Source organism: Centrocercus urophasianus, unplaced genomic scaffold (genome assembly GCF_019232065.1).
Source record: "Centrocercus urophasianus isolate 14NV4802_14NV808 unplaced genomic scaffold, USGS_Curo_1.0 seq_30, whole genome shotgun sequence".
Classification (NCBI taxonomy): domain Eukaryota; kingdom Metazoa; phylum Chordata; class Aves; order Galliformes; family Phasianidae; genus Centrocercus; species Centrocercus urophasianus.
Genome location: NW_024884867.1, coordinates 11,980,994 through 12,005,845, shown reverse-complemented (window position 1 = coordinate 12,005,845; position 24,852 = coordinate 11,980,994). Strand labels below are relative to the sequence as shown.

Here is a 24,852-nt window from a genome sequence, read left to right as displayed (position 1 = left end):
TAATGCTGCTACTTTTTAGACATCTTTCAAGAAATTTTAATCTTTTGTTGCAAAGTTTAAACTTTTAAGTAGTGTGTTGCACTTTGTCACAGGCCTAACACGATCAAGAGGGTTGCTGTTCTCTTGCTCTTTACAAGCAGTAACTTATATTAAGTGGTCCTTATAGAACGAGAAGTCTTGCTTGCATTTAGAGATATAAAGAAGTTGTTTAAATGTTTGTGTAATAAAAATAAGTGGGGAAAAATCAGTCTGATTAACTTCAATCCTTGAAATTAATGTGCTGCTTTTGTTTAGATCCAGTGCTACATTTTGGAGGCACAACACAAAAACAAATATATGCTAAGGAGTACTATTCTGAAAATGGAATTTCTCAGTTCACTGTGGTTTTGTTTCATAGTGGCTGGGATGAGACAGGAGAGGTAACAGAAGTTGCCATTGCATTGTGTTTTAAAAGCCCCCAAAACTGAGCTTACTGGAGTTGATAGAACACTGATGAGATTTCAGGTTACCTGTGAAGGAGGGGAGAAGGAAAAATGCAGGTTTTCCTTGAGGGATAGATTTATTCTGAGAGAGCTGCTGTTTCAGATTTCTGTCCAGGTAGTTACTGAGATATAAGCTGTTGTCAAGTGTTAGGCTTTGTTTTGCATTTGACTGTAATTTGATTTAAAATTTTTTAATATATGAAGCATATAAGGACTAATTGAATGAGTCGTTCCTCATAGGCTGCAAAATACTGCATGTTTCTGTGAGCACACTTTTAGATGTTTTTTCCCATTCAGGATCTCCGTTAATTTCAACAGAACAATAGTTTGAAAAAGATGAATTGTTACCTTTTTTCTTTAATTTTATCAAGCCTGTAGCTGAAGCACCGTTCAAGTTTGATATGGAATTGGATGACTTGCCGAAGGAAAAGCTGAAAGAACTGATTTTTGAGGAAACTGCTAGATTCCAGCCAGGATATCGATCTTAAATTGTGCATAGGTAAAGTTACAGCGATAAGAAACCATTTGACCAGAAGAATTTTGGAACTCAGTGGTTACTGCTAGTGAGATGTATAGCTGACAGTTTCTGTTGACTTGCTAACTAACTGCTGAAGTGCAACTTTCTGCTTGTTCGATTGACCTCAGTCCTGTTCTCTTACTGAAGAAATGAGTGTAGATTGCAGCGCTGAACTGTCTGCAAAGAATCTGGGCAATGGCCTTGAGATGCTTACCTGGTTCTCAGGTTGCATTTAAGGAATAAGGGTTACATTTGATTTTATTCTTGAATAAAAGTGATGAGAACGCTACTGAAATGCAAATCTTAAAAACAAAAACCACAGCTTTTCAAGGGGTCAGTGATCTTCATAGAAGAAAGAGTATTTGGTCGTGTGGCTTCAAATGCTCTTTAAAATCTCTTTCTTAAATTTAATGTGCAGAGGAGAAATCTCTTGAACTACTCTTAAAAAAAAAAGAAAAGCCCCAAACCTCAAAACCATAAATCTTCAGTGAGACTTCAGTTTTAAGTACCTGTGAGATAATTGTATGAGCAATTAACTGCGCAGCTGTTCATAAATCAGTTATGATTACTTTTGCTAGTTCTTTGAAGATCTAAACATGCTTAATTTGAATTTGCTGATATTCACCTGTGTTTTGTTTCAAATCAATAAACTTGTCTTCATGTACTTTGAGGCTTGACGTCTTGGTAGTGTCATACAAAATTGGTAACATAATTAACAGTGTATTTTCTCTAATACTTGTGAATGAATGTTTTTAAGTAACTAAGCTTTGTAACTGGAGAAGAAACTAAAAATATGAAGACAGCTGCCTGATGCAGGTTGCCCTATTTTGTGGCCTTAAAAGTGATTTCCATGGTATTCTCCATCAGCAGTTCACAAATAGAATCTCTGGTTGACAGTTCCAGCAGAAAGTTCTGACTCTGAGCCTGCGTGCTTCACTGTGAGCCATCTGTGGCTGTGGCTGCAGCGTGTAGGAACTTGACTGCTTTGCTATAGCCAGTAATTCTTCTGGACTAAGAATGGGATTTCTGTTCCTGCATTGCTTATGCTTCTAGTCTCTCAATTATTGCTTGGTAAGAAAAGAGGAAGGAAAAAAAAAAAGTTGAGTGAACTGTAAATAGTTTTTCCTCCTTTTGTGTCACTAGCTTGAATATTGAATAATTGTACTGAACATAAAAGCTCACAACTGAAGTCATTTTGATTTTTGGGAACAGAGAATCTTGCTTATTAAACTTAGTAGCTAACATTTGAAACTCTTTTAATAATTAGAATGCAGGTAAATCTGAGCCTTATGCTGTTGGACGTTCCCAGTAGAATTACCCTGGCACACAGTAAGGCAGATGGTGCCTGCTTCCCTCCTGTGTCGTATGAAGCTAATTCTGTACGAGAGGCACTAGGAGTGTGTGCACATTGTGGAAGACAGTTGTCTGACTGGAGTAAGACGAAGCCTGTGTAGGCCATGGAATCAAGGAAGGAGAGCAATAGCTGACGCTGTGGTAAATCATAGGTGATGTCTCTGCTACTCACCTCTTTGCCCAGGTGCACGTACCCAGGCTGTAGTAGGGATTAAGGGGTAAAGGGACTAGGAGTGCAGATATCAGTGATCCGGTGCCAAGAGAAGTCTCTGATCCTTTCAGTGCTGCTACGAAGAGTTGATTTGGCCAGTAACATACTGAAATTTGAGTATTTTACTTAATGATTCACGAGAACTGTATGAGTAATTTGTGGTCAGAATTACTAGGTATTCCACAGTACAGCACTTAAACGTCAGTAGCTGACATCCTAGCGAAGGCCAGTCCCTAGCAGTTGGCTCACAGTGCACACTGAGTCTCTTCCCATATATTTCTGCTCTCCTCCGCTCCCCCTTGCTATCACCTGGCTCTTATCAGTGTGTTCTTTGCATTGTCGTTTTTGACTCTAGCTTTTGGAATTATGAAACAATGTGGGGAAAAAAAACAGTTCTTCAGATAACCGAGTAGTGTAGGTGACTCATTTGGAGAAAGGTAGAAATAGGAAAATGTTTTTAAGACAATGTTAAAGTTTCCTTCACTGAAATGTCTCTGCTTTTTTTTTTTTTTTTTTTTTTTTTTTTTTGTAGGACAAGGACTTAAAGGACTGGGCATGCTCAAACGTTGCTGTTCCTCTTCCCAGTTCTTTACTGTTGGTCATGTCTTGTGGCCTCTCTCAGCTTATCCACTAACTCCTTTGAGCCATTCAGGAGGGCAGTTCCTGGTAGTTTTGGCTTTTCATGCTTTCAATGAATCTTTTAAGCCTGAAGAATTGTAATTGACACTCCTACGCGTAATGCCCGTTGTTGACCTGTTGCAGTACTGTACTGTAAGTGCACCTACTGCTGGCCGTGTTTTAACTGCTTGCTTTCTGGTTTGAGAGATGCAGTGGTTCCTTTCACTCCTGGATTAATATCCAAGAAGATAATTCATTACTGATGCGAAGTTTACACCATGAACTGTGTTCTTCTGACTGAAGTCGCTGGCATTTTTTTTAGAAAAGCTACTATTCAGGGCACTTTAAGTCAGTGACATCCCAGATTTTTTTTGCACTTCCTTTTTAAATAGAAATGGTTAGCATCCAGTGAGTGGGGTTTTACCAGGATGCTCTGGATTACAGCATAAGTCGTGTTCGTGTTAATCTTGCTTATGCACTTGTTTGGGTGTCCTGTGCTGTACATGCAGGTATTCTATACGGTGCAGTAGCCACATAGGAACCCATCTTAATTGAGTTCATCTAAGAAACATTTTACCATGCATTGACAAAATTTGTACCTTTTTTTCCCCGCCTTTTTCAAAACAGATCATTTTAAGTTTAACCGTGCTGGGAGGGGTAGTACTTCCAAAGTTCATACCTTGTGGTCGTGTTTATAAGGCTTGTGCAAAGAGAATGAGCGGCAGCTTGCCGTCCTATTTATTCCCTGCGTGATGGGAGATTAACAAAGAACAAAATGGCACGATGACCTAATGGGGAATGCTTTTCTTTGTGGAAGGCATCCGAATGTGGTAAGTGAGAAACCAAAATATGATGTTAGTAATGATGATGATGAAGTCTGCATACTTCATACCAATGAAATGCTTCAAATGAGGATTGGTAGTTTTACATTGAATCCAATCACTGACATTCAGGATTCTCGCAGAGAGGAACACTGCATCTTTAAATGAGAAAGTTTGAATTTCCTTTTGCTCCTACAGCATGTCAGCATATCAAGTTCATTTCTTGCAACCTACACTATGGTGATTTGTAATCAAGCCTCCATGAGCTCGTGACATAAAGTACTGTTCTGTTGTCAAGTACTATCAAACTTTTCTGATAATGCTGAGTTAGGACAACCAAACAAAGCTAGCACTAAATAATGTTTAAAATTGTATACCTTTTAATGATCTTTTCAAGTATTTGTTACTGAAATTGTATAATGTGAGTTTACTAGGTGTTATGTTCCAGTGCAGTGCCTCCTTTTCTTTCCCCACTGCTCTCTGTGGTGAGAAATTTGCCTTGTTTAAAATGATTACTGTGCCCTCGCATGACTGTTAAAGCTTTCTGTGCAAAGATGATTGTTTAAGTGCCACATGCCTATGACTGAGAGAAAAATCTATTGTTACCTCTGAGTTGTGTTCAACTGAAATGCTATTCAACAAATAACTTAGGAAAAATAGTTCTATTTTTAGCTTTTCATATCTCTGCTGTCTTCTCAATTTATTTTGGCAGCAGTGAAGAATGGATTGTATAGACTGCTTGCTAATATGAACAAAATGCACTTGTAATTCCTGGAAATAAATTTAAATCTTATATCTTCACATTAACATAAAGAATTAGTTTTTGGTTTCCTCTTGGGTAATGTGTTTGAATGGAAATCAGATTCACTTGCTGCTGCAGTATTACAAGGATGCTTGCTGGTTAATGAATCCAGGCTTCCTCATTCCACGTAGTCTGCTTTTCAAAAAAAAAAAAGCCATTAACTTAGATTTCCGTCGGCGAGGGTGCTCACAAGGTTCCATTTCAGATTTTTTCTTCAAGTTTGAGTCTTAGTCTACCCAAACTAACTCTGAAAAGCGGTGGTTCATTGTAAGGGGCATTTTCAGTTGGGAAGTCCCTGTGGTACGGACATCTCTGCTGCGCGGAACAGAAGGAGCGGCCGGGACACCGCGAGTGGCCGTGGGATGGCGGCACGGAGCTGTGCTGAAAGAAGGTTCTTTAGAAATTACGTGCTTGACTGTTGATCCTTGTGTAGAAATTTTTTCTGATGTTTCTACACATCTTCACCAAAATGCTTTCTTCATGCAGTTCAGAGAAGCTGAAATATTTCTAGAATCTCTGCTCCTTGTACCATCGTCATCATTACAGGAATCACGGTTGAAAAGATGACTGTTACTGAAAAAATTTGTAAAACTAGTTTGTAACACCTCAACCCGAATTTGCTAAGGAAGAATTTTGGCAGCTTATTTCATCCTTTTCCTAATTCTTTTTTTAATACTTTAATTTTGGGTTTCTGGAGAGGTGTAAACTTACCCTTGCAATCTGTCTTTCAGAATGATGAGCCAAGGGTTTGCTTTACCTAACGTGTGGTGCTTTCAGGCCTTCCTCCTTAGCTGTCCTTACTGACCCAAATTGGAGTCCATCGGTACCCATAACTGCATCCATCCATCCATCTCCTGCTGAACGCAGTAGGCGTTGTTAAGCTGAATGCTATATTGTCAAGTGCAGAAGCATGACTTTTTCTTTTGTCAGATATTGAAAATGTTTAAAAGAAGGTGCCTATAACACTGCTAGGTTGGCTATTGCTCCGTTTTGCTTTTTTTTTTTTTTTCCCCTCTTTTACTTAGTTTTTCAATATGTAGAGCAGAGACCTGAAGCCTGTATTTGAAGTAATATATATTTCATGGTAAAGATGTTTTGGGAATAAGGAATATAAACAGTTGACTGTCTAAACATTGCAGCTGTACTGCGGAAGAAGAGTGGGCAAACTTAAACTTTTCCTGGATGCTTTGGCAAAGAAAGCATCTTATTCTGCTGTCCTGACTTCCCAGAATCTTCCTCCTCACTGTCACACGCCCCAGGTCCGAGGCTTCGGCAGTCGCAGGTGGCGGCGTGACTCGGCGGTGGCCACAGCAGCCCAAGGAGCTGAGCACGGCTTGCCTTACAGAATGGGGAAAAAAACCTGTTGCCCGTTGAAATCCGCTGTGATATATTTATACCATGTCAAAGTTGTTTGCTGAGCAACTGTACTATAGATTTAAACTGTATTAATATATATTTGCTTACGTCAGTGTAGTTTATATAGTCCTTGGTTATTGATGAATTTGTGTTGTTACAGCACAGTGATGTGGTATAAATATAGGCCTATGCACACAAGATGCTCATGGATTTGGTCCCTTGCATAGTACTTTTATATCTGTACAGCGACGTCTTCAAGCAATCCCAGATTTTAGGGGAAGTATTTTTGTAAATGCAGTGAACAAAAATCCAAACAGTCCTTTTACTAAGTTTTAAATGCGTTTGCGGTTCGAAATGGTTTGGTTAATGACTGAAATCAAGACACTAAATCAGTGAAGAGTGCACATTAGTGAAGTGAAGCGTACCACGGTTTTCTGTAGCATGTGCTGTGATGGAGCTGGGGGAGCGCTGGACGAAAGGCAGACTGCCTGTGTAGATGTAGAACAAACGCCTGCAGGCTGCAGCTGGATTACTTACTATTGTTGCCTTTTCTCGTGTTGTATCAGTGTAGAGCACTCTTAAATACTCAAACTGCTTTGTCTTTGCTTTGTACTGTCGGTGCCTTCTTAGTCACGTACCCCACATGTCCTGCATAGCTAATTTAGTTAATGGTAAGTTTAAAATAAAATAAAGGAAGATTTTATATTAAAAAAAACCTTTAAAACTTCATTTTCTGTATGTTCTTATTCATTGTAACAATTAAACATTTCTATTGTGGCAGATTTGTGATTTGGTTAATCTGTATAGATCAGTTGTAAGTAGCAAAGGTTTATATTTGTCTTATTCTTTTAATGTTGTAAACGTATGTGATTTTCTTCTTTAAATCAGGTAACTTAATGTTCTGTTTCATTTTTGGCATCTGAATCTTGTAAAAACAAATGCAAAGAAAATCATTAAATTGTGTCCCTGTATTACCAAATCAGCATAGTACTGTGCGTGTGTAGAACGACTGAAATGTTGCTTTGCAATGACCTGCTGTTGTAAAAGCACGGCGCCTAAAAGCGAGTCGCCCGAATGGAGCAGCAGAGCGAGCCTGCCTCCGTGTTCCCGAATGCACAGGTGTGTCTGTTTCAGAGTACGAGTGCACCAGTCTGAAATTGGAGTCATCCAAAACATTGCAGGTAAAGTTTGTAGAGGGCAGAAGAGTTGTGTCGTTGTGGCAAGAAGGCTGTGAGATGAGCGCTGTGAGCTGCTGGGCGCAGGGGTGGCCCGTGTTTGGCTCGTGGATGTTGGCACAGCTGCTGCCCACTGCCCAGGAAGTTTTGCGAAGCGCTCGAGCAGCCCTCAGAGAGCAAATGCTTTCAGTTCGATGCGAAAACGTTCTCAGGCCAAAGTTTGGAGCGTTCTGAGGATTGTGGGAACAACGCGCTCGAACATCCTGTAATGGCATTTTCACAAATATTTTTAGTCTGAAATGCAGCTGTGCCAAAGAACTGAGAAAAGGTGTAACTGGATCCTGGCAGCTGGAGACTGCAGTGTGTGACAACGCGGAGAGCCTGACCTGAAACTGAGAGGTGCTTGCCAGTTCCTGACAGCTCTGTAACAGCTCTACGCCTGGCTCGTTAAGGTTCCTCTCTCCGTCCCCTCCCTGGTCTTCACAGCAGTATGCACTTTTTTTCCAGAAAATTAAGAGTTTGATTTTGCCACACATGCAGTTATGCACGTTGCTTTTTCATGACTGTGGCTGCCCTTGTCTGTCTCTGTTCCCTCTAGCAGTGTGCTGCATTGCAATGTGTGAGTTTCAGTTACTTCAAAGTTTGAACTGCATCGTCCCAGCAGAGGTTTAGACAAGCTGCTGCTGGACTCAGTGTTTTTGTCACACTTGTTTAAATAGGATTAGTTGGAAAACACTTTGCTTTTATTTGCTTTGTTCACCAGAATAGGATGCCGATCCTTCCTGTCTGAGCTTTGAAGGGCAGTGGGTAGTGAGACCTCGGAGCCAAAGACTGCATAGATGAGCTGTGGGGTCTGTGTGCAGGCTCAGTGCTTGTGTGGTGTGCTCTGGTGAGCAGCGTGCCGTGGAGGCTGAATAGCCAGCGCTGGAGGAGCTCCTGCGCTCACAAAGTCTTGAGGAACTGCTTCTGGTTATAACCATGTTGGTTTGAGCAGTGTAGATTTGATGCCGTTGGGCTTTGTAGAGCTACAACCCCAGTATCTTCTCACTTCTGTGTGTTTCATTGTACTTTCTACTAAGTAACATTTGCGTAATGCTTGACAAGCTGAAAAAAAATGAACATTTGGTAATTGTAGAAGACTTAAAATCTTCGTTGCATGAATACGTGCCACGTCAGCGATTCGGAGGAGCTTTGGTTCCTCTGCAGGGCAGCATCCAGGCGCTGCCAGGTGCCAGGGCTGAGCTTCCATCACACCGCGTTCACTGAGGGCTGATCTTGGAATTAAGAGGTGAAAATTGCTCCGGGGAAGCCTTTACTGTTCCACTTTGTAAGGTGCTCACACCTTAGGTATTTCCTTCAGCTATCTTGCAGAACTCTGCCTGTTTTTTCAGTACATCTTGCTACCGTGACAATTTTTTTCTTTGTCTTCTTTTTCAAAGTGAAGCTGAAGTCTCAGCTGTTCCAAAAACCTTTCTTTGGGATTCATGTGGTTCTGGTGATACACAACAGATTACTGGTCCTATTACATAAACTGGTGTGAATCCTCAGAACAGGTAAGCAAAAGCACCTGGCAGGTCACCTGAGGCTCTTGCTGCTGGAAGCACAGCATGCGACCTGGCGATGGGGTGTTCATTTCTGAGGGGCAATATAAAACAGGTGAAATGATGGGAAATGAGCGATACGCTTGGGTCACATGTGGTGTGAGGAGTCCTTTGTTGCTGTTAGAAACTTGAGCCTGACGTTCAGCAGACCCTGCTTTGAACTTTTCTGACTCTTAATCCTTGAATACCCTGTAAATACTGGAAACCTCTTGTCATTTCTCTAAAGCGTCCTCACATCTTCCTTGCAGCATCACCCCTTCTTCAGTTCTTTCCCTTTTCCACCCAGTTAATTATTCTGGCAGAGCGATGCGTGATCCTTTGGGAGTTCATTTCCCTTGGTGCAGGAGTGGCTGGTTCGCATGTGAGGGACATGAAAGGAGTCCGTAGGCATTTTTCTGATTCCCCACAAAAAAGGAAGAAATGTCTTGAGAATGCTGGAGAGCCGGCATGCTGCCTCACCTAAAAACACTGAGCTGAATCCTTTTGTGTATCCTGTGGGTCTTTCTGTGGGTTTGTGTGGTGCTCCCAGTTGTGCCACTGGTCGATTGAAATGCTTCTCTGTCTCCCGCCGTTGCTTCTTGCACAGAGCTGACCTTTGATCCCGTTGAGTTTCTGTCTTCCAGTGATGCTTTTCTTCCTCAGGGTTTATACATTCCTTGTTGGTATTTTTCTCCCCAATCCTTTGACTGCTGTGACTGACTCGGTGTCACTTTCTTATTCTTTCTTCCCCTTATTTTGTATGGCTGTAGCTTCCCTGTGGTCTCACAACTCTCCCTTCGTTTGCTTTTTAGAAATGTCTGGGTTTTTTTAGTTACTCTGTAAGGCCGTGGACGCAGCCATGCTTCACAGAGCCGGGCCCTGCTGACGGGCAGCTGACTCAAGGGCTGCTGGTTACGCTCCAGCCGCTGGCTTTGGGGAGCCCAGTTGCACAGGCACAGCAGCTCCTGTGTGCAGCTCCAGCGCCTGGGCTTTGCACCAGCTGCGGTTTTGTGCAGCGCAGCATCTGTTAATTCCACCTTACTGTTTTAATGCCTTGAATACAAAAGCCAGAAATAACAATGGAAAACTTCATTCTCCCTGTATTGATGCATTCTTCTGCACTACTGAAACTATATCAAAATTCAGGCTTTTCAAGCAAAAAAAAAAGCGTAACCCAAAGCTGTGAGTGTGCCGCGAGTTTAAAAAATAACAGAATGATAACAATCTGCTATGATCTATGACTTATGATGCACCTTCTACTTCGATCATAACGTCCAAGACACATAGCTTGTTCTGAAGATGCTTTTCTGCCTTAAATCTGCAAATGCAAAAATGCTGAACATTCAGAATCTTGGCTTGAAACTCTGAACCGATGATATCAGCAGCGAGCTGAAAACTCAAGGAAGGTTTGAAGTCAGGCCTTCTCCTAGCTCAGCTTTAATCTCAATAGCAGGGGAGAAAACTTTGGCTATCAAACCTTCCTGTTCCTAGAAATGTTTAAAATTTACAAATATTCTATCTCGTAGTTGAGGCGTCTTAGATTCAGGTTCATAGACTAAAGAATTTTTAATGTTCTGTGTTTTTAAAAAGTTTTGTTAGTTTTGGTACATGCTTACTTTTGCAGGCTCTTTGAGTAGGCATGCACAAATGGAGGGAACAAACTTCTGCAGGCCAGTTGACACATCCAGAAATGCTTAAAGGAACGTTGCTGGTGTCACTGTAGCTACGTGTTCTGTTTGCTCTCGTGTGCAGCGTACATCAGCACTCCAGAAGAAGGTGGGGATTAAAGAAAAATAAAATTGTGGTCATTTCTTAAACATTCTTTTGTAGCTCAACTTAATTCATGGGCTTGTTTTTGAGGGTAGTTTGGTATGTGGGGAGAACTGTGTTAAGTCGTTTTTACAGCTGACTTGACGTTTCTCTGAGTATAATTTGCTGTTATTCCAGCATGGCAAAGATCTGCATAATTCATGCGCGCTCAACGTAATCACTGGTTTTCTTCTAACAATAAGTGGCATTGTACCAAAAGCAATATATCCTGTGTGTAGTTAGTAGTGGAAGTAAGTATTACTGTGCAGCTTTTATTTTCATTGTCTTTCCAATGGTTGCTGCTAGCATGGATTTTGTGCACTGACAGTTGTTCCAGGCTGTTAAAGATGTATTCTGGGGAAAAAGTCCTGCATAACACTTGTTTGCTTTCTGGAAGCTGCTGCAGTACTTTGAAGCAGAAAAGAGTTGCATCTGATGCTGCAATAAGCTTGTTTTCCTCTGAGTCTTATCAGCAGAACACATCTAGATCCAGGGAGTTTCTCCGGAATTGCTCCTCCATGTTTTTCCTCTTGAGAAAGGCCCGGGCTCAACACCAGCACCGTTGGAGCCAAGGATTATAAGAGAGCAGAAGGGCTTTTTCCTCTGCTTGATTTTGGGATTCTGCTAAGCTACACACAGCCTTATAAGATCACGGCGCTGTAAAAAGACTTGGGGAATGCTGCAACTGGTTTTGTTCACCGACTACTAACTCAAGACCAGATAAGAACGCACAGGCAATATGCAATGCATGGGAACTCTCTAGTCTTAATTCTGTCCTTCCTGCCCCCTGATAGCATTTCTGCACTACTGGCTCTGCAAGTAAATCTGCCCTGGATAACTTTCCTTTAAAGAGGGAAGCTTTGTTTTTCCTCAGAAGGACAAGGTATCAATATAGTTATCTCCCCACCACTTGCATTTGACTGCTAGTGTGTAGTGTTCATCATACCGAGATGTCACTGTTAGAAAAAATTTAATGCTGTAGAACTAACGGGTGAAGAACTCGCTCTTCTCAACTTGTACATTTCTCCTTGCTTTCGAAGTGTGTAGAACGGTGCCTACTTTTAATTATAACTGAATAGCTTTTCTGCATTCTCTGTGCACATTTTTCTCTGCTGCCTCCTATTCTAGATGTTACTTACTTTACTTCTAATGGTGTTATAAAAAGTGTAGTACTACAGGTGTTGTATGGTAACTTGTAAATAAAATTACTATAAACACATGGTCAAGTTATGTGTGGTGCTCTGTAACTGCGTTTACCTTAGCTGTAAATCTTATCTGTGCTTTCCTGAGGAGCTGCCCGTAGCCCTTGGTTACGAAGCCGGTGTCTGCGCCTGAGCACGAACCCTTGCTGCGCCGCTCTGCTCAGCAGGCTGCTCCTGGTCACAGGCTCAGCAAACTGTAGCATTAACAAGTGATTTCTACACAGAGCACGTGCAGCAACATAATGCAGCATAATGTGCTACATGACAGCAAATCAACACCTACATCAAACTGATTGGCTGTGGATAATACATGTTGATGTAAATATCAATTCACATGGAAAGAACACAACATTATTTATGGTTGGAAGCTGATTGGGGAACTGCTGCATTTTGTTCTTGCAGCCTATCAGCTCCAGCAGAAGACTGCTTGTTTCCTATCCAATTTGAGAGGGTGGCGGAAGAGAGGTGGGAAAGGTCTGACCTGGGAAGGAACAAAGCATGCTACATTTTAGTGGGGGGAAAAACACACAGAAAAGCAGATACTCTGTTCTGCATTTTCCTTATGGTTGACACGCAGTCAGAAATGCAGCAGAAGTCCCCTCTCTCTTCTAGAAAACAGTCTCAAGGAGGTCTGGTTAGCACTCAGACATTTTCCATTCCTCCAATTGCGCTTCCCTGTGGCTGTTAAATACAGTCATTGGAAGCCTGATTCTTTTTAAGGGATTTAAGTGAATTAAGAGGCAAATTACTTACATCTGGAAACGTTACTCTAGAAACTCTCGCTTAAGGTAGATCAAACTTCCTCAAAGCAGGAGCTCTGACAGCGTAGCTTGTGGTCTTTTACCTTAAGGGGCAATTGAGGGTATTTACAATAGGCATATTAAACTAAATGAGAGTTCAGAGAGCAAATATTCTCAAAACAAATGTGATCATTTTCAGAATAAAGCGTCAACTACTGAGTGGAATCTCAAACATCAAAAAAGCAACCAAGCCACAAACAAACAGGTACTAGCAAACAAAAATGTCTCAGAGGTGATGCACCTAATGAATGAAATCTTTGTGAGCAACAGAGATCCTCTGAAGGCGCTGTTATATTATAACCCAAGCAGCTTTTGTGGGCAGGAGCAATGAACACTGGGGCACCTCCTGGATAAACATTGCTATCTGCAAACTGCCACGCACCTCCTTGAACAAAGATTAATTAACCATTAATTAACCAGGAAGTCGATTTCAACTCTTCAATTCCTTCTTCAGGATGTCCAAGTGTTGTCGTGCTCTTCGCTTGCACTGGGAATGGGTTCACGGTGACGTTTCTGTGTTCGAGCATTGAAATCTCATGAGTGTATTTTGGTTTTACTTAAATGTATGAATCATTTGAACACCTGGTGATTTTCACTGTAAAAAGAACTGTGACAGCTTTTCAGTGATCCTACGTTGCTGTTGCCTCTTCACTGTACTTGAATGTGGAGGTGGGGAAACATTATTTGCTTTTCTCTGAAATGCACCCTTCTGTGCTGGGTTGTCTTTAGAATCATCTTCAAGTTAACTAGTAAAAATGACAAAAATCTCTCTGTAGCTACTCGTATAGCAAGGGCTTATAACATCTAAAAGGCTTGAAGGAAGTAGATGCGTAGCCCCAGCTAGAGCTGTCCCACAAACACCATTCCCATATCGTACTTGTGATCAACCACAGACTGTCAGCTTCCAGGGCCTAGGAGTTGGCAGAAGGCACCTTGCTGTGGGGGGTTTGTCTGATGTCACACGGTTTTATTAGCTCAAGCACTGGATTTTACACATAGAAATGATCCATATTCTAAAAGTTAAAACCTTTTTATGTAGCATTTGCTATTAGTTTTGCCCGTAGCAGTAATGTTCAGTGTAGAATCATGGAATCACCAAGGTTGGAAAAGACCTCCAAGATCCTGCAGTCCAACCATCCGCCTCCCACCAATATTCCCCACTAACCCACATTCCTCAGTACAACATCTAAACGTTTCTTGAACACCTCCAGGGATGGTGACTCCACACTCCCTGCGCAGCCCATTGCAGCACCTGACCTCTCTTTCAGGAGATACAATTTTCCTAACGTCCAACCCGAAGCTCCCCTGGCACAACTGGAGGCCGCTCTCCCTCACCCGATTGCCGGCTCTGTGGGAGCAGAGGCTGACCCTCACCTCACCAGCCCTTCCTTTCAGGCAGCTGCAGAGTGACCCGGCCCCCGCCCCCCCCCCCCCCAGCTGCCCCTCGTGAGACTTGTGCTCAGTGTCCAAATTCAGGGCCTAGACTTATGGTAGTATCCAGAGAGAAAAAGAAGACAGAAGATTGGCCATGGAAAAGATACAGTCATACTTTCTGTTCAGCTTCCCGCTAGCAGCCTTGTCTCCATACGAATCCAAAAAGTGTTAAAGGAAAAATGCAACTGTAGTTTCAACCTCCGCTCCACGCCTCCCCGGCCGTTCTAGGAATTGCGGCGCTGTTAAAGCCGTAGTTGTGCCATCTGCTGGTTGGAAAGTAACCATGAGTATAAATTCCGTAAATAAAAAATGCAGCAGAATGACTGTGAAACACGGTGATTAAATAGCAAAAGTGATAATGCCCAGCATCCTGAAAAGTGTTCTGTAGCGCTGTAGCTGCATCTGCTGTCAAAGGGTAAGCTAGCAACATTTTAGGGCAAGAGTTTACCTTGAAACTGGGAGTAAACAGTTTACATTCTGATGTGGCAGGGATTTGATTTTTTGTTTCTTTCATTGTTTGCTTTTCCTATTTGCCTTTTTCCTAGTTGTCGCTATCAGACTTCATGCAGTCTCTTCTTCGTGTCCCCATACCTTTCCACTCTTCATACTTACTGATATCAATACCAGAAAAGCAAGTCAGGATAAAGGACAGCAGTGTTTTTCACACTGAGAGAAAACGGGAATATATGAAGAAAATACTAAATTGCTGCCGTGTTTTAAAACCCCTGTTTGTGTGTACGTCACCTTCTCTCTTGTAGTAATATCCAAGGAGCTGCAAATCCTGTCTGCTGCCGCAGCGATGTGCCTGGCAGGAAGTTTCTGGATGCTGAAGTTGAGTATCTTGCTGGTTCTAACAGTGACTCTGAAGGCCATGCAGTGGTTTTTATTCACTGCTTCCCAGTCTGCTCAGTACGGCACCCCACCAGCTGCTGAATTCTCTGAGCTGAGAAAAAAAGCAATACTGCTGCCCTGATTAAAGATGGGTCACTTTGCTCTGTGTTCCTGTGCTCCTGCCAGAGCAGCTGGTTTGGTCTTGTCTCGTGCCGTGCCTCAGTGAGCAACGCAGAAGACTGGAGAGACTTTCTTATTAGAGATCCTAGATAAGATGTACCACAGAGGTGAGGCGCTGGAACACGGGTATTTTTGAGGCTCTTGCCAAAGAGGATGGCAGAATAGTGATTTGATGAGGATACTTGTAGCAAAATAGCAAAACCCAGGATGCAAAATAGCTTTAAAAAAAAGCAAGCAAACAGCAGGCACACCTTTGGCAGTCGGGTGTGTGGTACAGCACTGATACAACTTCTTTCTCAATGTGTGGGTGCAGAAAAAGATGTTGAAAACATCACAGGCAATATTTACACAAAAGAGCTGAGTACAAGCCTCTCCAAAACTTAGGTATCAATTCAGATGGCATTGCAATATTTGAATTTAATCTCTGTTTTACCAGTCCTGTCCCACTGCACTGCTGAAGGAGAAGCAGCAGCATTGCCTTTGTTTTTATTTTAAAGGATTATTACTGCACTCTTGGTAGCTTTCACGCTTGCTGCTGGCTGCTGATGTCTCCACCAGATGTAACACAGCCTTTTGTAGCTTCCTCCCACTGTTGATGCACTCACTCAAAATGCAAACTATGCTGTGGCTGCGAAGGTGAGAGTCCAGCAGCCAGATCACTCTCGTCCTCCCCTGCTCCCTTCCCTGTGCTGCTTTGCTGAGCTGGTGGCTGTGCCAGACTCAGACAAACCTGTATCTACCAGAGCAGAACACAAGTATTCAATTGCTGTGTGCATGGTACATAGTTCAGCATGTACTGTGTGCACAGTGCCTTCTGGCCAAGCTGGCCAACATGCTTATTTAATGCAATTATCTTCTGGTACAAGAGATAGCAAGGAACTCTTTATGTGGAACAATGGTCCAGCTGTGAGAAAATCGATTTAAGAAAGAGACTTTGCTACTATTAAGTCACTGTGTGCCAACCTTGCAAACCTGCACTTATTTTCAGATATTTGAGCGCAGCTGCAGAGGACACAAAATGGAAATCTAGATGTGGAATGTGCTCTAGCTTTACATACACATGAAAAGGTAAGGCAGCTTTGTTACCAATGGACAGCACGGTTACTCTGTGTGCCTTATGGAGAGACTCTTCTTGACAGACACGTTTTGCTGAGATCTGTGACTCCCTAGAAACAGGCACTTGCTTTGTCTCTACGTCATGTGGATCTGTTATGTACCTTTGATATTAAGACAGTCAAAATAGGTGTGTAGTTAGACTTATCCTGTTGTATACCCAGCAACCAGCTCTGTATCAGTCTCTGGAAACATGATTTGTGTGCTCTCTATTGCTGCCATCTTGCTTCCCAGACAATGTTTTGTAAAGAGAGATGGATGCAGATTCTCATATGATCCTCAGAAGCTCTATGCAATAATATACAAGGTGATACATAGCAGAGCAGCAAGTCCAGCACACGCAGTCAGGTCACTGCCTTCCCACTGCCAACACCGAAGCTGCTGGCAGTGACCCACTCACTGAAGGAGGGGTGTAGTTGTGCTGTGCACTGCAGTGTGAGTTTTGGTATCTGTGCTGTGAATAAGGGACCTGTTGAGCCGTGATGCAGTGATTAGTTCAGATTTTGGCTGGCTTCTGTAGTTTCTGTTGCCTTTTGTCTTCTCCTACGCCAAGTTCGTAGTTTGAGTGGTCAAGCTGTCAAACAAGGCAGTTACTGAACATACTTATTCAGATTCAGGGACTGCAGGATGAGCACAGGCAAGAGTCTGTCTGAAAGTTCAGATGCTATCATTTATTACATTTAATGACAGCCACGCGAAAAAATGCCTGGAGAAGCAAACAAACAAATAAATAATCAATCAGCCAGAATATTTGTAGCATTATACAAGAAAATAGGCAACGCTTGCTTGCACTGATGTTGTCTTTAATCAGTCTCCCTGTTTCTCTGTTACCAGAAACATTCGAGCCATTTGTTCTAAAACGTCTGAAGGAAATTCGCACGTTTGTTTAACAACATTTATGCCCGAATTTTAGCAAGAAGGTTGGGCGACCTGATCGCAGTACGTCCGCCTACCCGCGTCTGTTCGGCCACCAGATGGAGCCGGGCCGCAGTGCGCGCATCCTGGCGGCCGGGAGGCGCCGCTTTGCCCGCTGCCTCCAGCGGGACGCGAGCAGCGCAGCGCCGCTCGGCTCCGATCGCGCGCTCGGAGTTTCCGGCACCGCTGGAGAAAACGAAACCCGGAGGAACGGGACGGAGCTCGCGTGAAGTCACTGCATCCCAGAAATGAAACTCCTGCAGCCGACTGAGGAAACCAAAAATCTCGGATGCTTTTTTTCCTGAGCCTAAGCTAAGCTAATCCTTCTACTCCGTTGCATTCTCAAGGGTTTATAAAATCGACCGGAGAAAAATTAAAATTAAGACAGAAGAAGAACTACAAGGAGGGGAAAAGAGGAAGGCGGCAGAAGAGGCATTTGTGCTGGTCCGGCAGAATGAGGTTTGCCAGCATAAGTGCCAAAGAGCAGGGACTGCCAGCAAGTCAGGACGGCAGAAATACTGAGCAGGAGCACAGCAGGGCTGCCGTGAGCTGTGTGCACGTTCCCTCTAGCGATCTCTTCAGGCACTTTCTCAGTATCTTCTTAAAAGCAGTTCCCCATTCGGCCTGCCTGCCGAGCCAAGTTACAGCGCGGGGTTCTGTGTTCTCAGTTATGAGCATCCATGTCCTCGCTCTGTTACTGCAGTTCTGCCAGTCTGCCTCATTCTGTTTCAATCTTACACTGGACTCACACTAATTGCAACACAGGCTTTGATTAGCTTTTATTTTTGTTCTTCAGTAGCTGATTCCGTGGCCAACATTACTTTTTGCTTTGTATAGTCATCTCTACCCTGTGAAAGAGAACAAGCTCATTAATGCTGTTTGTCTTCAGATAATCCTAGGAAATAGGGAGATGCCTTGAAGTCTTACTCTGCGCCGCTACGTTCTGCCCCAGTGGGCTGGCTGCCACAGAAAGTCACCCCATCTGATGAGAGCAGGTATCTGTCTTCCCTGCTGGAGGACAGTCTTCAGCTTCACTCGGTGTGTGTCCCCATCACTGTCTGGAAAAATTCAGATGATTCTTACTGTAAAAGCAATTCTGAAATGCCTTTTGGGATCCTAATGAGAGTCAGCTGAGCACCCGACAATCAGCCAGCGGCAGGTGAGACTGTCAGCTTGTCCAAGGAGGACAAGAGCAGTCCTGTGTTTGACAGGACAGAAATGGCCGCTGAATCCTCAGTTCAGTTTGATAAGCAACCATTTGATAACTTGGATGAGGATCTGAGAGGGGATGTAGAAACGATTTGTAAACTGAAAAACATGTTTATTACTCAGAAGGATCACTTGTTTTTATGTCTATAGTAAGTTTTGTTGTCTCTTCAGACTCATGGGCAAAGGAAGGAAGAAATGAAGGATAAAACTGTGTTACATTCAAGGGAGAAATAAGATTTTTTTATCAGTGAGAGTAATTAAAAACAGGAACAATGAATTAACACTTTGTAAATTGAGACAGGAAGTTCAAGGATGTTTTCCCAAGGGATGTCCTATTATTCTGTGATTCTGTGCTCTGGCTTAAAGACAAATAATGACATAGCTTCTACCTCACAGCAGGTCACAGAGATCCCCTCGACCCTATTTATCTGTGCAGCTATACAGTGTGCTTGTGCTGGTTGCCCTTAGCTGGAAAGGATACGAGAATGGAAATACGAGTCTAGGTTTCAAGATGAGAAACACACCTCTTGGAAGAAGAAAAAGAATAAAAGAAAAAAGACTTAAACCAAAGAAACCCTGAGCAGAAAAAACTTGGATCCCTGTAGCCAACTGATTTGCATGTATAAGCAAGCACATGCAGAATGTGTTTGTACAAAGCATGTGTCAATAGGAAATGAATTTCTGCTTTTCCATAGCTCACAGAAAGTAGTTTCAACTTTTCAGATAAAGCTGCCCAACATTAGCCAAAGAGTCTGCAGCTGCGTGAAGGAGATGACAGTCCTTCTTAATGGTGGACTTCACAATACTTATATGTACATTGGAAAAGCTTTTATTATTCTTCATGTTCTACTGCCTTTTTCTTTTGCCTTAGAGAGATGCGGCTTCTGTTTTTTTATTGACAAATACAAATAATGCACACTGGCTCTTGTTTGGTGCACTAAAAGGCAATAGTTTTCAAAATGCACAGTAATTTTGCATGTGCTGCTGTTCTCCCATTTCTGATTGCATGCTAAATCGAGATTCAAGTATTCCACCGCACCAGGAGTGAATGGCTGTAGAACCAGCGGTGCCATTTCCAGTCTCACGATGGTGAAGTGGTCTGATCCTTGTGTGCAGCCTGGTGTATTGCATGGGAGGTGCAGCCCAGCCTTGTCTGCACTGGGAATCACCCAGCCACCTTCAGGGATGGAGACTCCAGACGTGACCTATGTCCCAGGAGCAGCCTCGGATAGCTTGTAACGACTGGCAGAAAGTTACAGCACAGCACTGCTTCCTTCCTCACCCGGCTGTGCCAGCGGCTGCCTGCAGTCCCTGCAGCTTCCTCTGCTGTTGGGAGCAGTCGGGCACTCGCAGATCCAGACCTGTTCTCACCACAGCTTGCCCAGTGCAAAAAAACCCCACAGTTGTCAGGAATAAGTACGGCTGTCACTTGTGATCACCCTTCATTACTGAGCACATATCAAGTGGATGCAATTCTTATTGTTGCTCCTACATTTTTGTTTGGAGACCCAATGGAGTATATAATAAGACCAGATCTGTGGCGAGCTCCTGCTACTGTTTATCTCGATGGGAAAGGTGCAGATTTTCTGGTGAGAACAGCCATTCAAGCATTCTAGAACCATACTCCAGCAGCAGTAATTACAAATTTGGGCTTAGTACAAATGTATTCGGAAGCTTGAAGTGCTTAAACACTGGCTAATTCTCTAGTGAACTTCTCTGCTTTAGGTAAGGCATTTGCATACCTGTCAATCTGAATATTAAAGTTTAATTAACATCCAATTTTGGTAAAAGTCACATAAGAAATAAAAGAAGGATTTCCATGGTGATGGTGGTGGGAAAAGGAGCAGTTCGGATCTGGCAAATGACAAATCATCCTCTAGTGGTGCATATTTCAGCCCACTGATTAGGGAGAATGTATACATACACACAAGAAATGTGTTTATGCACACCTGAATTAGGCATCTGAAGTAGGGTGATACAGATGTTTTTCTCCATCTCATCCATTTGTATGTATATGAGCAGATATCTACATCTGCTCCTACATAAAACCATGACAAATATTTGATCTGTAGCCTATAAACAAGTTCTTCTGCTTATTCTCCACTTGAGGATGGTTTGAGACCTCAGGATGTTTCAAGACAGCTGACCTCCCTTCATGTTCTCTGCTCTGCTGAAGCAGTGGCTTCACTCGCAGTACGAACTGCTGTTGGTGCAGCTTCCAGTAGAGCCTGCAGATTTTGCACTGCTGTCTGCAATGCAATCAAATGAATACTTTCTCCTACTGCTTTCAAAACTCATCCCAAGTGAAAATGTACTTTGTTTACCTGAATGCCTCTCTGCATGCAAATCCAGACAAATAACTAAAAATATGCTGTGACAAGTGCCAGGGTAATTTGATTATTACCTAATAATGAGCTGGTTTCAATTAATGCACAGTATTATATTTTAATGTTATATAATCACAACCTTGTTCTACTTCCATCTCTCTCCATCCATAACCTGCACAGGGAAATATCGGCTGGCTTTGTAAAATTCTTGTTTCCCAATCTCACTTTAAATTCCAGCACCCTTCGCAACACTCATCATACATCAGTTGTTCCTGTGATGCACTCCAACCTGACTTCTGCCACCTCATAAGAAATAGATGCATTTTATTTTCCTTGGAGAACTTGGCAGAACATGATGTTATAAACTTCAGTTATAAACTTCTTCTGAGAAGAGCAAGGTGGGGTTTTTTGGTACATATATTTTTTCCATTATTAAGCATACATTTAAGGGAAACATACAGGAAATTATTTTTATTTGAAAAAAAAAGCACATCTTCTTTCAATAGTCTTCTTTCAGTTAAAACAAAGAGCATGAAGCTTTACAATTCTTAGACCAACTGGTTTTTAAACGTTTGAGGCTTAACATATCCTGAAGAAACAACGGAAGGAGCAATCCTGAAATTATTTCCCAGTTCAGAGCCTTTAGTAGTCCTTCCTCCACCTCACATTTGGAGTTTGCCTAGTTTTCAGCACGGCTCATGGTTTGGGGTACAACTCACCTGCACTTCCATTTCTAACATGCTAAGCCACAGAGACAATGACCATACACTGTCTCTACAATTCCTGTGACCTGATGAGTTCCAGAACTGCAGGCCATAACCTTAATTGGAATCCTAATGAGAAAAAGTGACACCTTCCTGCTCGTATTACACAGTGATGCAGGGCACACAGCAGAAACACCGTCAAGAGTTGCCAGACTGTCAAAATTAGTGCCATTAAATTACCAGGGATAATATGCTTATGATATAATCAGGACAGGATACAGGGTTCAGTAGTGGTACTATGACATCTGCTTTGCTAATCAAGATGAGCCCCACTGTGAAAGGCAGAATTCACCCTAAGTGTTTACAATCCAAACTGTACATTGAGATTGAGATTAAGTATTTAATTTTATCTGTGCTTTTTAAGTTGCTTCACTGTAGTTGTGGACTACATACCATATTGTCAAACACACCATTCTTCATCAGAGGATGTTCATATAAGCAACCTCATCCTGCTACTGAAGGCACTAACTACATCCTTGACATCTCTTTATGTTTAGAAATCAAAAAGAAGGAGAAAAAAAAAAGAAGAAGATGGTATTCTAACAGTGCAGCTTGTGTGTTTGTTACTAGGGAAACAAATAGCAAAGAGAAAGAAACCCTTAGTGTCCTTGTCATTTAGATCTTTCAGTGGAGAAGCAGAGCTTGTGTTAAAACAATGGAAACATTGTTCCACTCTCAGGATCCTTTGCTGTCCTCGCTGAATGACAGACATCCCTTTCTTCCCTCATGTTCTTCTTGTCTTCTCTGAAAAGAACAGCTTCTCTAGTCAGGGTTGGACTCTTGTTTCATCTTAATTCACCATGCAGAGTCAAAATCCGTCCGAGTAACCTGTTTGGCTCCTAACAGCTAAACCAAGATCACAGCAGATCTCTCAAGGTAAGCAAAGAGAGACAACGCACACTTGCATTCACATCTATAGAAAAGCATGCACAGCAGCACTGGTGATCCCACGTTTGTGATCCTTCCTTTAAGCCAGTGACCAGCAAGACATCAGAGTGGGAAAGGCACCGCAGCATCTGCCATGCCCCAAACCCAGGGCCTCCAGCTGCAGTCACTGACGGCAGGCAGGCAGTATTGCTGCCCTCAGATGGGAGGGCTGTGTTACCAGGGGAGCTTGGCACCAGTTTCAGCGGACCAGTGACAGTTGTGGTTGACGTGGGCAGGCGCAGATGTGGGGAGGGGAGGACGTCTGATGTACGGAGCTGTTGACCACGGCCTGAACCTCTGATTGACCACCTGAGGAAGCACTGAGTCAGCCGTGGGAGCAGAGGTGCAGGCAATTCAGCTGTGCTGCTGGAAGGGGTGGAACCTGGCTGCACCTCTCCTACGTCCCATTTAAGTGCTACTGCCACTGAGGAAAGATCTCTTTCTCTTTCTTTGGAGATCACTCCTTGTGGAGCTTACTGTGAGTCTAAAACACCTGTGAGCATTTCCATTTTTGATTGGCTTTCCATCGTGATATCTTACTAAGTCTAGCCTGTGTACACCTATTGATTGAACACCCGTGGAAATCAGTGTCGTTTTTATCGTGATCTTTTGCTCATCGCTTAATATTTCTCACTCCTAATCCACAAAGAGAATAACATTTGGAACTATGAGAAATGTACTGTGGCATGGTACCCAGAACCTGTACATTGCAATATAAATGCTAACTATTATTCAAAGGCTGAAGCAATAACTTCTGCAGTGTATATATACAGTGGTATTTTTCAGTATTTTTCAATTGCATGGCACCTGGCTGGGTGGATGTGGCACAGGTCACAACAACAACTACACATGTGGTCATGTACCCTTTGACTAGGGAAAGAATGGGCAAATAAACGAGTCTTGTTAAGGGAGAACAGTAACAGGCCCCTCAAAATGAAGTTCAAGTTAAAAATATTTCTAACCTTCAGCTGGCTGAAGCTGTTGATCAACACACAGATCAAGATTTTTGTTGTTTCCGCACTACATCTGATTTGATGTGTTTTCTCTGCTCAGTTCTGCTGTTTCCCTGCTCTCTCTCCATTCCAGCCATTACTGTGTTGCACGCCTTCATCATACGCCTTTATCACACACCTCATCTAACTCACTGGAGGCAGCAGGCACACGAAGCCTGCCGTGGTGCGCTCTGAAGGGAAGTCGGGTCACTTCTCATCCATCTGCTTCTTGCAGGACTTCAGCTGCCAGCTCGGAGCTGCCAGGGATGGGCAAATTGTACCTGGAAGTGCTTTCACAGGTGAGTGCCTCACGCCGTTCCACCAATACGCATTTCATTTTCACTGTGCAACAAGAATGGCCATTAATTTGACTTAAGGGAAAAGCACGTAACAGCAACCAAAGCATAACATGGGAGTTACGTAGGTTTGGAGGTGTTGATATAGCCACTAACTGAACTGCAACGGATCTTAGTTGTTCAATATTCTGCGAAGTACCAAAAAACCGGTTACAACTTGGAAGAGTGAGAGCTGAGGGCGGGGAGGCAGGGAGAGAAGGCAGGCAGGAAGTGCTGGCGGTGCTGCGGGCGGGAGGCGCGGCTGGATGCCGCGGGCACGACCTGCGCAGCGGCGGCTTGGCGCGCTTAGCCCTCACCGCCGTGTTTTTACCCCTACAGCCCGCGCACTTGTCATCTCCCGGAGCTTTGCCTACTGTCATCGGAACTGAGACACAAAGCCCCAGGAGAGGAACGAAGGCTTGCGCTACCTCGCCTCGTTGCACCGCCTTCACTCTCCGGTCTCTGTGACACCCACAGCGCTGACAGGGGCGGTTCCGACCCCTCGGCGGGCGGTGCGGTGCGGTACGCACACTCCGTTCCCGCCGTCGCACCGCCGCACCCCGCGGTCCCTCAGGGGCCGCCCGCACCCGGCGCGCGCCGCGCCGCTCCCGCCTCACCTCGCCTCGCGCCCGAGGCGGGGGCAGGGGCGGAGGCGCCGGCGGCACGCGCCCAGCGACCCACGGAGGAGGAGCAAAGAGGGCGGGGCCGTGGGGGCGCTCGCCCCGCCCCTCGGCTTTGTGGAGAAGGGCGAAGGGGGCGGAGCCGCGCCGGATCCCCCCCACCCCCTCCGGAGCCCCAGGGGGGCGGGCCGGAGAGCGAGGGCGCGCGCGCGCGCGCGCACGCTGATTGGCTGCCGGCGGCGGTGGGAGCGCGTTTAACGGCCGCAGCGCCCCCGAGCCGGGGGAAAACAAAACAAAGGCGGCGGCGCGGAGCGGTGCGCAGCACAGTGCGGCTCTCAGGATGCCTCGGCCGGCCCGCGGCTCTCAGGCGGGGAGACGCGCGCCGAGCCCCCAGCCCGGCTTATGACCCCCGGCCGCCGCCACGCGCGCACGCAGCCCTTTGTTTTCGCTACCCCTCGCTGCGGGCCGGGCGGGAGGGG

At 44.0% G+C, this 24,852-nt stretch overlaps 1 protein-coding gene across 1 annotated transcript in view; it reads left to right on the top strand.

The window, feature by feature from the left end:
• The window catches only part of MAPK1 (mitogen-activated protein kinase 1), a 33,132-nt gene extending 21,182 nt beyond the window's left edge, over nucleotides 1-11,950 (top strand). The window contains exons 8-9 of the mRNA XM_042828687.1: nucleotides 854-981; nucleotides 3,096-11,950. Coding sequence (XP_042684621.1) covers nucleotides 854-970 — 117 coding nt within the window. The 3' untranslated portion in view covers nucleotides 971-981; nucleotides 3,096-11,950. The remainder of the gene's footprint in view (nucleotides 1-853; nucleotides 982-3,095) is intronic.
• The last annotated feature ends 12,902 nt before the right edge of the window (nucleotides 11,951-24,852 follow it).